The sequence below is a fragment of the Primulina eburnea genome, chromosome 11 (assembly GCF_022965805.1).
Source record: "Primulina eburnea isolate SZY01 chromosome 11, ASM2296580v1, whole genome shotgun sequence".
NCBI classification, from domain to species: Eukaryota; Viridiplantae; Streptophyta; class Magnoliopsida; order Lamiales; family Gesneriaceae; genus Primulina; species Primulina eburnea.
In genome coordinates, this window is record NC_133111.1 from 40,496,710 (window position 1) to 40,509,212 (window position 12,503).

The 12,503-nt window shown below is 34.7% G+C and overlaps 2 protein-coding genes across 3 annotated transcripts; one reads left to right on the forward strand and one right to left on the reverse strand.

The window, feature by feature from the left end:
• Positions 1 to 3,947: 3,947 nt before the first annotated feature.
• Positions 3,948 to 7,604, reverse strand: LOC140806066 (LEAF RUST 10 DISEASE-RESISTANCE LOCUS RECEPTOR-LIKE PROTEIN KINASE-like 2.5). Of its 2 annotated transcripts, XM_073162518.1 has the most exons (5): positions 6,699 to 7,603; positions 5,592 to 6,322; positions 5,439 to 5,489; positions 5,294 to 5,332; positions 3,948 to 5,212 (listed from the first exon to the last, which is right to left on the reverse strand). In XM_073162518.1, exons 1-5 carry the CDS (start codon positions 7,391 to 7,393, stop codon positions 4,062 to 4,064), a joined length of 2,667 nt encoding a protein of 888 aa, XP_073018619.1. In that variant the 5' UTR covers positions 7,394 to 7,603; the 3' UTR covers positions 3,948 to 4,061. The 2 variants fall into 2 exon arrangements, with proteins under 2 accessions (XP_073018619.1, XP_073018617.1); XM_073162516.1 differs by having other exon boundaries at positions 3,948 to 5,332; positions 6,699 to 7,604.
• Positions 7,605 to 8,531: 927 nt separating this feature from the next.
• LOC140805625 (protein FAR1-RELATED SEQUENCE 5-like) lies at positions 8,532 to 11,100 on the forward strand. The gene is made up of 4 exons (XM_073161884.1): positions 8,532 to 10,587; positions 10,661 to 10,842; positions 10,929 to 11,006; positions 11,080 to 11,100. Exons 1-4 carry the CDS (start codon positions 8,532 to 8,534, stop codon positions 11,098 to 11,100), a joined length of 2,337 nt encoding a protein of 778 aa, XP_073017985.1.
• Positions 11,101 to 12,503: the final 1,403 nt, after the last annotated feature.

Sequence of the window (12,503 nt, forward strand, 5' to 3'; positions counted from 1 at the left end):
CTTGAGGATAACAGAATATATTGTAATAGAATAGATTATCATATTTCCTTCAATCCTAGATGCGAAATATGATATTATTATAAACATTATTATATATAAAATATTGACAAAAATTTGTGTGAGACGGTCTCACGAGTCGTATTTTGTGAGATAGATATCTTATTTGAGTCATCCATAAAAAAAATTATTTTTATACTAAGATTATTACTTTTTTAATTCTATTTATTAGATAAATTAGAGCATGTAGCAATATATTTGTTTGTTGTATTATATATAATTTATAAATCATTCTGAGCTAATTTTGAATTAGGTTTTTTTTTAATATAGAAATAGGTGAATTACATTTTCAAAAATGACTGCGTTTGATTGCAGGATAAAATAAACTAATGAATAGTAAGTAAATGATAAAGAAAATGATTGTTGTAGAAATGTAATATATGGTAGTATGTTTGGTAAGATTTTTACGTATATGATAATTTTGAAATTTTTGATGAAATGACAAAATTGCACTTCCTCTTTTATTTTTCTTCTTCCACTCCGATGGCGGCGGTCCGACGGTGACGGCGGCGGCTGTGCGGTGGTCTAGTGAAGGCTGTGCGGTGGCGTCCGGCGAATTTCCGGCGAGGGCGGCGGCGGTCCGGCGGCGGCCCGGCAGCCGAGGTGGTTCAATAGCGGTGAAGGAAGAAGGGTAAAATTGGAAAGAAGTAGGGATAGAAGAGGGATTAATAATCATTCGGAGGAAGGAGATATTATTTAATCACACATAATACCACCTAATCACTTGTATGAGGGATTGAGCTGGATAAATAAAAATCGTACCAAATGCAAGATAAAGTGTGATAAAATAATCAATCCTACCTAATCCTATCTACCAAATTAATCACGCTAAATATTGAAGTTCTTCACTTATATTAAATTATTGGATAAATGGTCAGATGGATTGAATTCAACACATTAAGTTAAATTAATCACACTAAATATTGAAGTTCTTCACTTACATTAAATTATTGGATAAAGGGTCAGATAAATAAATATAATTAGTCCAGCTGAACAATCTTTGAGTTGCAGGAATAATAATTCTTTCTTTCACATGTATATCTATACTAAATTGAGTGGACCATAATTAATTCGAATTATTATCTGGTAATGACCAAATTCTATAGAGCCGACTTTTAAATTAACACGGAAAGACAAGAGTACGATATTTCTTCCCTCTTTCCTAAATATCTTTTTTATTTTAGCAAGCTCCCACATATTGTATAAAAAATGAGGCAGGCGTCTCGGGTCTCCAAAATACTAGTATATTATAATAATACAGTTAATATATGAGCTCATTTCTTAAATAATGATTAATGAACAGTAACACATGATTAAAACTCGAAATCACACCCAGTGACGGAGCCACGATGATTTATATGTAAATTTTGGATTAATATTATATTAGTTCGGTTAGATCAATTTAAAATATTACAAGATTCTAAACTTTAAAATTATATTACGAGTAGAGCCGTATTTATGGCTACGCCTCACACCCTCAATTTATCTTTTTTAATGTCACTCATAAACATTCAGCAAGAATCAATAATCAATCTGAAATACATATTGCATGAGTTAGTGAAAAAAAAAAAATTCTTCAACTATTCTACGACCATCAAGCTCGATATTGCTCTATGTATCTGTCTATTGATCCGTTTCAGATAATTTTCGGACATTTGGCTGCATATTTTTTGTGATTCATCAAAATTTGCATCTGGTAAAATGAGTTTTTTCAAGTTAAAGTTGATCAAAACTTATCTTCGATCAACTATGTTACAAGAAAAACTAAATGACTTGATTTTATTATGGATAAAAAAAAATGGTCAAGAAAATTGATTATCGAAACTTAATCAATATTTTCGCTTCCGAAACGGTAAGATGAGCAATATTCAATTGACTATGTATTTGTTCGAAACATAAGTTTCATATTTTGTTTGGAGGATCTTTTCTTTATCAGTATTTTCTTAAGACATTTTATTTTGCATGATATATTTTGCTTATTTTTCATTTCTAGCATTCATAATATTATTTATAATATCATATTTATCTATGAAAAAATATATGAATATTAAATTTTAAAGACATCAATTTTTTTTACTCACCTCAAGCCAAAAAAATCTCATGTAGGGCAAACACAAACAAAAATATTTATATTTATATTACAATTAAGATTCTATTTGGAAATTATGCGTTCAAGCCACTTTTGATATTGAGTAGGTCTTTTATGAGACGGTCTCACGGATTTTTATCTGTGAGACGGGTCAACACTACCGATATTCACAATAAAAAGTAATATTTTTTCATAGGTGACCCAAATAAGAGATCCATCTCACAAATACGACTCGTGAGATCCTCTCACATAAGTTTTTGTCTTTCATATTTCAACAAAACCATTACTTTGAATGTCTATTTATTACACACATACCTCAATTCATACCTTTATATCATATGCTAACTGGAAATTACATTTTGACAAAATTAAGTTGGCATCATAATTTTTCAAAAAAAAAAAGTTGGCATCATAATATTTAAGAAATTAAATAGTTTCACACTTATTTTTTGAAAAATAAAATATATTAACACTTATTGATGAACTTATATGGTAGTAGGCTTTTTACAAAAATATAACATATAAAATAAAACTTTTCCACAACGACGGCCCACCGCAACGTAAAGCACACGCATTCGATGTGCAAAAATTGTAATAAATTCGAAGCATAAAGATTAACGGTGATGATTATTTTATTTGAGTGTGAAATCGAAAAAAAAAAAATTTATGATAATTTAATTGGGATGGGAAATTAAATGAGAAGGGGGAAGATTTATTTAATTTATAATATATTTGATTTTTTTTTTAAATGGAAGAGATGTTTGTGAAATTCTAGAAAAGGCTTCATTAACATACCGGATTTAAAAAAAAAAAAAAATAGTTTTTTTTAATGCTTTTATGAAATGACATCGTAACAATTTAAAAAATTCTTTCAATCTTTGACAAATTTTTCTTGAATTATTACTTGCTCATAAATTTTATCAGGAAAATAGTTGTTGCTAGATATTAGTATTTTACAGTGTCACATCATCATTTTTCAATGTCACATCAAAGATTTGACGAAAATAAACGAAAATAAAAAATTAGTGTACTAAAATCAAACTTTAAAACTAAGTGGATCTAAACTCAAAACTTAATATATATTTTTTTACCTAATTTGTAGTAGTCCAATAAAGTGAATCACTTCGTATTGACAAAAGGAACCAAGTGGAGAGAAATCATGGACATCAGTGGGAGCTTTTTGCATGTGCGAAATTTGATAGAGAAGTCAATTATATGGAAAAAACAAATGGAATTTAAGACACTTTATTTGAACATCTCATCACATATGAGCAAAGTAATGCGCCAACATTTTCCTGGAACAATCAACATCCTCTCACTTTTTTTGGCATTTTTCGGACTAATTTTCAAAGTATTATGATGAAAATAGCAGTAAAATCAACCAATCGCCTCCTAAACCCTGCAAAAATAAGAACAAAGAGCGATGCCTACAGCTTTGTTCATGGAGGCAAACAAGTAACAAACAATAGTTAACTTTCAACTGAATTTTCTGTCTCTACAACCTTAACGGTTCAGGTGTAGATAGGAGAGGCTTTGGTGGAATCTGTATGTGTTTAAGACTATCTTCTAACATCTCCACAACCTTAAATGTTGATGATCGGTCCGATGGAATGGTTCGAATGGACCATTACGCCACTAGAAGAATTTTCATGGTGATTTCTTCAATATCGTTCAAGCTCGTGGCTTTGTGAAGCGCGTTACATGCTTGTAAATTTCGTCTGGGAAATAACTTTCACTGGATCGAGTCGATTGAGTGCCAACAGTATTTCTTGATCCAGCCATTTCAAGAACCAGCGTTCCATAGCAAACTATTTTTAAATAAACATATTGTATCACTTCTTTAAATAAACATGATGTATATTACAAAGAACATAAGCTAACGCCCTAAAATATAAATGCGGTCAGGCAACAATAGCTAACAATCATGTGATTTCTCAGTCGAACTTTCTGTTTCAACATTTCCTGATGCAGACCGGGATAATTCTTGTCCCAGTGACGTAGGAGTAAACAAAAATGGCTTTGGTGGAATCTGTATGGACTCAAGGCTACCTTCTAGCATTTCCACAACCTTAGACATGGATGGCCTGTCTGACGGGATGGTTTGAATGCACCAAAATCCAACCATAAACATTTTCCGTGCAGCTTCTTCTTCCTCTTCACTTGCCATTGCTCCTAAATTCTTGGTTTCATGTAATATTGTTTCCTCATAAATTTTGTCTGGAAAATAATTTTCACTGGATTGGACTGATCCAAGGCCAACAATGTTTCTTGCTCCAGCCATTTCCAGAGCCATCATTCCGTAGCTGTAAACGTCAGATTTGTAAGAAACTCCTCCAAAATTCCTGGAGAATACTTCAGGAGCAATGTATCCAATGGTTCCTCTCGTCCCATCCATAGATAAAATACTCTGCTTCTTTTTGCATAGTTTTGCAAGCCCAAAATCCGAAATTTTGGGACAAAACTCTTCATCTAAAAGAATGTTTTGAGGCTTGATGTCGAAATGAACAATCCTGGTGTTACAACCTTTGTGAAGATATTCTAAACCTCGAGCAACACCAACAGCAATCTTATACAATGTTCCCCAATCCAAGAGGCAAGTCGTGCCGAGTGATCCGTTGGTGCTGATGAATTTGTCTAAAGATTTGTTGGCCATAAATTCATAGACTAAAGCTCTTCTCTTCCTTTGGTTGCAAAATCCTAAAAGATTCACAATATTGACATGAGAAGTTTTGCTGAAGCTGACAACTTCATTAATGAAATCTTCTCCATTGCTTTTTGCCTCAGTCAAAATCTTGACGGCAACAATTTGCCCACTTGGTAGCGTTCCTCTGTATACACTTCCATATCCTCCTTGCCCGAGTTTATCACTAAAGGACTTCGTTATTTTCTGGATCTCAGTATATTTGTATCTTTTTGGAGCTAGGTTTTCATTACTAAGTATAATTTCAACATTTGGACTAGTTTCCTGCTGTAAAGAAACTTGTAACATGAAGTGATGGCGTCTTTTGAAACGGACTATGATACACATTGCAGCAACTATAACTGTTAGAACTAGCGCTGCCATCCCTGAAAATAAAAATATAGGAAATAGTAGGTCCGGAATCATACAACCACCGAATAATCGACTATGGTCGGTCCAACATTTACCTATCATAACCTTCTTCACAGAAGATAGCCCAGCTTTACCTATTACGAATTTCTTCATGTTAGTCGATCGATTTTTAGCTCGGAGAGTTTTGTTACCATATGAAGAATATGAAATGGATGGAAGGATAAGTTGAGCTGAGCATACCATAAGTAGAGTATGAACCGTCGGAATGATAAATTGGATCCAGAGCCGAACCTAGTCATGCCATTCAAAAACGTAAATGAAGAACCGCAGTATTTTGGTCAGATATATTTATTACATAAATCCGAGTATGTATAATCAAACTGTGCAACCTACCTACTGCAGACGTATTCATCAGCGTTCCATGTGCAATTTTGCATTCAACCGATACTGAATCTGGGTCATAACCGCAAACTCCACCTGATCGAACGCAATACTCGCAGTTAGTGATGTTATCTAACCATCGGATCGAAAATCCACTCTTGAGAGCATCTTGGAAATCATTTACTGAAGCTGAATCAGCGGACAAAGCCTGCGGCACAGATTGGTTTACCGGAACAGAGATAGTATTCTTGCATGTGATGTTCGACCCTAGCATTGGCCCTGCCGAGAAGAAATTTACAGTTTGGGTCCTATTTATATTGCAGGAAAATGTCTGGGCGTGATGAGTCTCACTCCCATTTACTGAAGGGTAGGTTATCGTCGTCTTATTATAAGTTATGGGATGAGATATATTCGTGCAATCATAGTACAAGAAGATGTTATTGTCGTCATAGCCTTCAATGAAAAGTTTTGGATCTAAAGTTGTGCTGTAGAGAGCACCCACCGGACATTTGGTCTCCCATAGGTCCTGTCTTGCTACTTGTAGAGTTTGTGAATCGTAATCGATTCCGAGGACTCTATAGCTTATTGAATCGATGTTGAGCAGTGGGACATCGCCCTCGCAGTTGAAAAGCTCGAAACCTGGAAAACCACATATTTCAGGACGGACTGCTCCCCAGAAAGGATATCCTATGTCTCTGATGCTGCCGCATTGAAATGCCCTGCTGCACATTTCATCTTGCAAGCTGCGGAACATGGGATTGTTTGATAAATCAATTAAGTTTTTCTTCGGCGGGTTAATTCTAAACTGTTGTTGTTATTGGATTATTTGAAAATTTTGTTAACCACATCAAAAGCTTTTTAATTGAACTGTTAAGTTTTAACTGGGGAAGAAAATATTCATTTTCTTTGGTAATTTGGACTTATGTGAAAATTAGAGAATTAGTATTTTAGAATAAAAAGTTAATCTCGTGGGTTTATTCATATAAAAATAATTTCAAAGCGAGTTTTCATTTAAAAAAAATTTCTTGATTGATTGTTAATTTGTTTTACGATGATCGAGATAAGTGCTATAGGCAGAAACGATTTATTAGTTGTCCCATGTTCGTTACAGAGTGGTACCTTAGTACGTTGGGGCAGAAGGTGATATCATAATCCCCGGCGGAGCAAGTCAATGTAGCACTTCCATCATCGGTAGGGAAGATGCGAGCGATGGGGCACACTTTCTTGAACACCTGTGAATACTCTCGTGGCCCGCAGTCCGACGCGCGGAACACATTGCAAGCATTCTGGCAAGCGTTGCCACTTCCAGTTCTCAGCTCGGCCGGGCACTGCCAGTTCATGTCCTCCGTGCAGCCCGTGGATTGACAGTACTTTCCTGATCCGTCTCTGGCTTCTATCATCATGGGCAGGTTAAATCCATTCACCAGGTTGACGTAGTAGGAGTCTGTTGATTTTCCCGAGCCGAGGGCGAACTCTGCGAGGGTGATAGCGGTAGAATCTGCGCCGTTGCACTCTATTTGACCGGAGCCACAATCTCCAGTCTCGCAGGAGCCTAAGCCGGCGGCATCGAAGGTGCAACCTGTTCTGCCCCAGAAGCGACCTACCCACCCCTTTGGAGCTTGGAAGACTTGGGCTGTACCGTTGGAGAGCTCAAATCCTGTTGAACCTAGTGATGTACTGCCCGAAATCGCTGGCCAAACGGTGAAAGTGCAGTTGTTCACGACCGTAAATGTGGCGCCATTAACAAGTACCACTGCTAGAAACCACGATGTGCAAATAAAAGAGTGGAGCGGAACAATGGTGGAAGAACGCATAGAAGCTGATGGCAGCAGCAAGTGCACGAGAAGAACTTGTAGAAAGTATGGCAAAGTAGGAACAAAGAGGCATCGATGCCTGGTCTTTTGGTTCAAGTACCCGGAAACCTGATCGGTCAAAAGAAAACCAAATGGTCCTAATCAGTTTATCTTTCCAGGAACTTGCTCTTGACCCCAAGATTCAAGAGTAGAGGCCCATATGTTTAATGTCTCTTGGACCTTGAATTTGAACAGACACCAGAAATATCATATCTAATCATTTTTAAACAATATATTTTTAATAGTCTCACTTGTCCCATTATTTGCCTCTCCTAGCATAGTCTTGCAAACCCAGGATCCGAGATTTTTAGGCAAAAGTATTAAGTATTCATCTAAACGATTCTTTGAGGCTTGATGTCAAGGTATATTACAATCCTAGGGTTGCGGCCTCTGTGAAAATATTCTGAATCTCCGCCAACACTGACATCGACGTTGAACGTTCAACGCATCTAATCAAAATTTGTGTCATGAGTAATCCATTGTTGCTAATGAACTTTCATCTGAACATTTGTTGGGTTTGAATTTAAAGACAAGAGGTCCTATGTTTGTTTAACATCCAAACCTTAACAGATAAGCTATATTAACATGAGAGCTCTATGGAGACTAAAACCTTAATAATGAATTATTCCATGTATCAGGCGTCTTGATTCCACTCGTCTCAAACTTTAGATGAAACAAAGATATAAGAAATGGGGCAAAAACTTATGTGAGACGGTCTCACGGATCGTATTTGTGAGACGGATCTCTTATTTGGGTCACCCATGAAAAGTATTACTTTTAATGCTAAGAGTATTACTTTTTATTGTGAATATGGATAGGGTTGACCCGTCTCACAGATTATGATCCGTGAGACGGTCTCACATGAGACCCACTCAAGAAATGGAACATTCCAGTATGAGATGTAAGTTAATGAAATTAGGCAAAAACTTGTGTGAGACAGTCTCACGGGTCGTATTTGTGAGACGGATCTCTTATTTGGGTAACCCATAAAAAAATATTACTTTTTATGCTAAGAGTATTACTTTTTATTGTGAATATGGGTAAGGTTGACCCGTCTCACAGATTATAATCCGTGAGACGGTCTCACATAAGAGCACTCATGAACACTCTTGAAGAAGCTTATTTATTGTATTGTCAATACGCACATGCCAAGGGATTTAGTGTAAGGAAGGGTGAACAACGATGTTTTTCCCATACGGATGAACTTCAATCAAAGGAATTCAATTGCTCATGTGAAGGTTTGAAAGATGAAAAAAGATCTAGTAAAAAGATTCCAATTTATCAAAAACTGCTCACTAGAACTAATTGTAAAGCCAAATTGAAGATTTCAAGAGAAAATGGGGGACAATGGATAGTGAGTAGATTTGTGGAAGAGCATAACCATGAGATGTTTGCACACGATCAAACTCACTTGTTAAGATCGGCACGCAATATATCACATGCAAAAAAGTCTACTCTAAAAGCTATGGTAAATGCTGGAATATCTGTCTCTGCTGCTGTTTCTTTCATGGAAAATGAAGCATGTGGGTCAGAAAATTTGGGTTTTACTAGAAAGGATGCATATGATCATATGAGTCGACTGAAAAAACATACCAAAGTTGATAATGGAGATGCCACTGCGCTTATTAAATATTTTATAAATACAGCGAATAAAGAGAATTACTTTTACTGGAACGTGCAATTGGATGATGGCGATTGGGTGATGAACTTTTTCTTTAGGGACTATAGAAGTGCGGTTGATTATGAAAATTTTGGTGATGTTTTGTCGATTGATACAACATATAGAACAAATAAGTATAATTTGATCTGTGCTCCATTTGTTGGTATAAATCACTATATGCAGAATGTGATGTTTGGCTTGGCCTTTATGTCAGATGAAACCGAAAGTTCTTTTGAATGGTTGTTTACAACATTTCTTGATTCTATGAATGGAAAGCAACCTCAAACTATTTTTTCAGATCAATGTCAAGCTATGATGAATGCCATCGAAACAGTTTTTCCACATTCACATCATCGTTTATGTCAGTGGCATATAAATCAAAATGCTCCTTCACACTTTGGGAGTTTAAATGGAGATTCAACTTTTAAACAGTTATGGTATAAATGCATGACTTATTGTGAATCTGAAGATGAATTTGAGGCCACATGGAAATATATGATTGATACATATAATTTGGATGATCATAGATGGTTGAATGGGATGTACAGACTCAGGGAAAAATGGGCTACTGCCTTTAGTAGTGGAAGGTTTAGTGCGGGACTTTTGGCTACTTCGAGGAGTGAGGCCACAAATATGACTTTGAAAAAGGCATGTAACAAAATGAGTTCTTTGTATGAATTTGTGATGAATTATGCGAAAATTCAAAATGATTGGCGGAATAAGGAAAAGACAGAGGATACTCGTTGTCGTCATGGTAAGCCTGCACAGATTTTGAAAAATCATCCATTGTTGATTAATGCTGCCGAGGTTTACACGATTTCCATATACCAGTTATTTGAAATTGAATTGGTTAATTCTTTGAATTGCAAATTTGTTGAACCACCATCTTGTTTTGGCAATGATTGGAATTGGCTTGAGGTCAAAGTAAAATCTCATGATGAAAACTCGAGGGTTAGACATGTGGTGTTCAATAAGCAGAGTCATGAAATAAAATGTAGTTGTCATAAGTTTGAGACAATGGGGATTTTGTGTAAGCATGCTTTGATGATGTTTAACTGTATGGATGTCACTGTTTTGCCCGATAGTTATATTTTGAAAAGGTGGATGAAGAATGTAAGAAATAGAATTAAATATGATTTTGAAGAATGTTGTAGTGGTGGTGGTGGTGATCATGTATCTGAGATGGTGTTTGTCAACCAAATAATGAGATCGATGTATGATCTAACTCAACTGAGCAAACCTCAAGAGGATGCGAGAAAAATATTATATAGATTGGTTGCCATAGCAAAAGATGAAATCTCTAATCTTGTCCAGAATTTGAGTGTCGATGATGAGACACCGTGTGATGATATTACAAGTAAAGGTTACATGGCTAAAGTATGCGTACGTAACCCACTTACTGCTAAAGAAAAAGGAGTTACAAATGCAAATATCACACGACACTGGGATACTAAGAGAAACAAAAGAAAAGAAAGGGGAAAAACTAAAATTTCAAGTAAGTTTTCATTTCATATACTTGTTATATAGTTAATATACTTTTAAGTTTGTAATTTTCTTCTATTTGCTAGGCACAAAAGGAGCCAAAAGAAAGGGGCAAAGTTCACAAGATGCCATCAACATACAGGAAAGTAAATCTATACCATCACAACAACATTCAAATGTCTCACTATCACAATATCCGTTTGCATATCCTCAATTTCCATCTCAATTTGGGCACGATCAACATTTTTTCCAGTATTCAAATCAAATGGTAACCGAATTTTTTTTTAATTTTTACTATTGAAGAAAAATGTGCATTATATCTTCTTTTTTTTTTTTTTTGTATTTGAATTACAGAAAGACAATACAAACTTCTCTTCAAGTGGTATGATGAATTTATTTTCGTATCAATTTGGGAGTCATCATTCATCACAAGTAAGATATATTTTTCAAGAAAATTAAACGTTCTTACAATTTGATTTCTCATAAAAAAATTTATATTGTGCAGGGACAGGATTGTGATAATTGAAGGAGCATTAAATTATTGATGCGCATACTATTGCCGAATATGACTGTTTTTGTGGCATTCACATTTTTTTTTGTATTTTTTTGGATTTTCGATGAATGATCGGTCCACATTGAGGTAACTGAAATGGAAATTTGTTTGACAAATTAGTGGAAGATTGAAACTGTTATAATTAATGTTTTATAAAATCGTTAGCAACAATTTAGCATTTTGGTATTAGACTTAGAAGATAATTATCTAAACTTGCCGCACCATCATCTAAACTGTCACTTGACAGATCATGAACAACCTGGATAAAAGAAAGAAAGTTAAAAAGAAGAAAGAGCACGTTATTTTCTTGTGGAAATTGAATTATTAGAAAACTAAACATTTGTTTATTTCGCAAAAGATTTTATTCGAAGAAAATTTTGATTGTTGAACAATAATGTAATCATATTTTGTGTCTGTTTTCCCGATGAAATCTGTTTTCTTACCAATCAAAATATTAAGGTTCAAAAAAACAAACCTTTCATTAAAAATTATTGAATTTGCCGTCATAATTATTTTGCCTTATTTTATTTTCTTGTTATTTATATATTAATATTAACAAAAAAAAAGATTGGGAAAAAAACTTAAAAATAAAGGTGGAAAAAGGAGCCTCGAATTTGACGAGTTCTCATTTTTAAAAAGTGAACCATGGTTAGTGAACCGTTTTTTGAGATAACACTTAAGTTTTCATAAATTTTTATTTATTTAAAAAGTTTGAAATTAAGTGTCACTTGGCAGCTAATAAATGGGTGAGGGCAGTGCCCTTAGGGGCAGCATCGACGAAGCCCCAATGTATAAACGTGAAAAGTTAGCCAAAAGAATTTGCAGAAAGTATGGTAAGAGTACGGGGGGAAATTAATGAAAAGGGGTGTTAATGCCGGGTCATTTGATTCAAATAGCTGGAAGCATGATCAGTCAACTAAGCGAGGTTGCCCTTACATTTATTGTTAGAATTTTGATCGTTTCCAAGGGTTGGATTAGGAGGAGTACCCCACAAACAAATAAGAGTAGGTCTCTTGTGAGATTGTCTCACGAATCTTTATCTGTGAGACGAGTCAACCCAACCGATATTCAAAATAAAAGTAATACTCTTAGTGGGGTGTATTCAATTCAGAGTTTTGATGACTTTTAATGACTTTTTTAAATGATAGACTTTTATGGATTTGATAAATGTTTATTGACTTTTATAGAATCTCACAGATTTATAAACAGATTTATGTGGATTTATGTAGACTTTTTTGCAAGATTTTTATAGACTTTTGTGGATTTCTTTTTTTATAAAATTTTATAAATTTTGTACTTAACTATAACATGTGATTTTTTTTATTGATTTCTTTGAACCAATAATTAATTGACATATATAACATATTCAGTTTGAA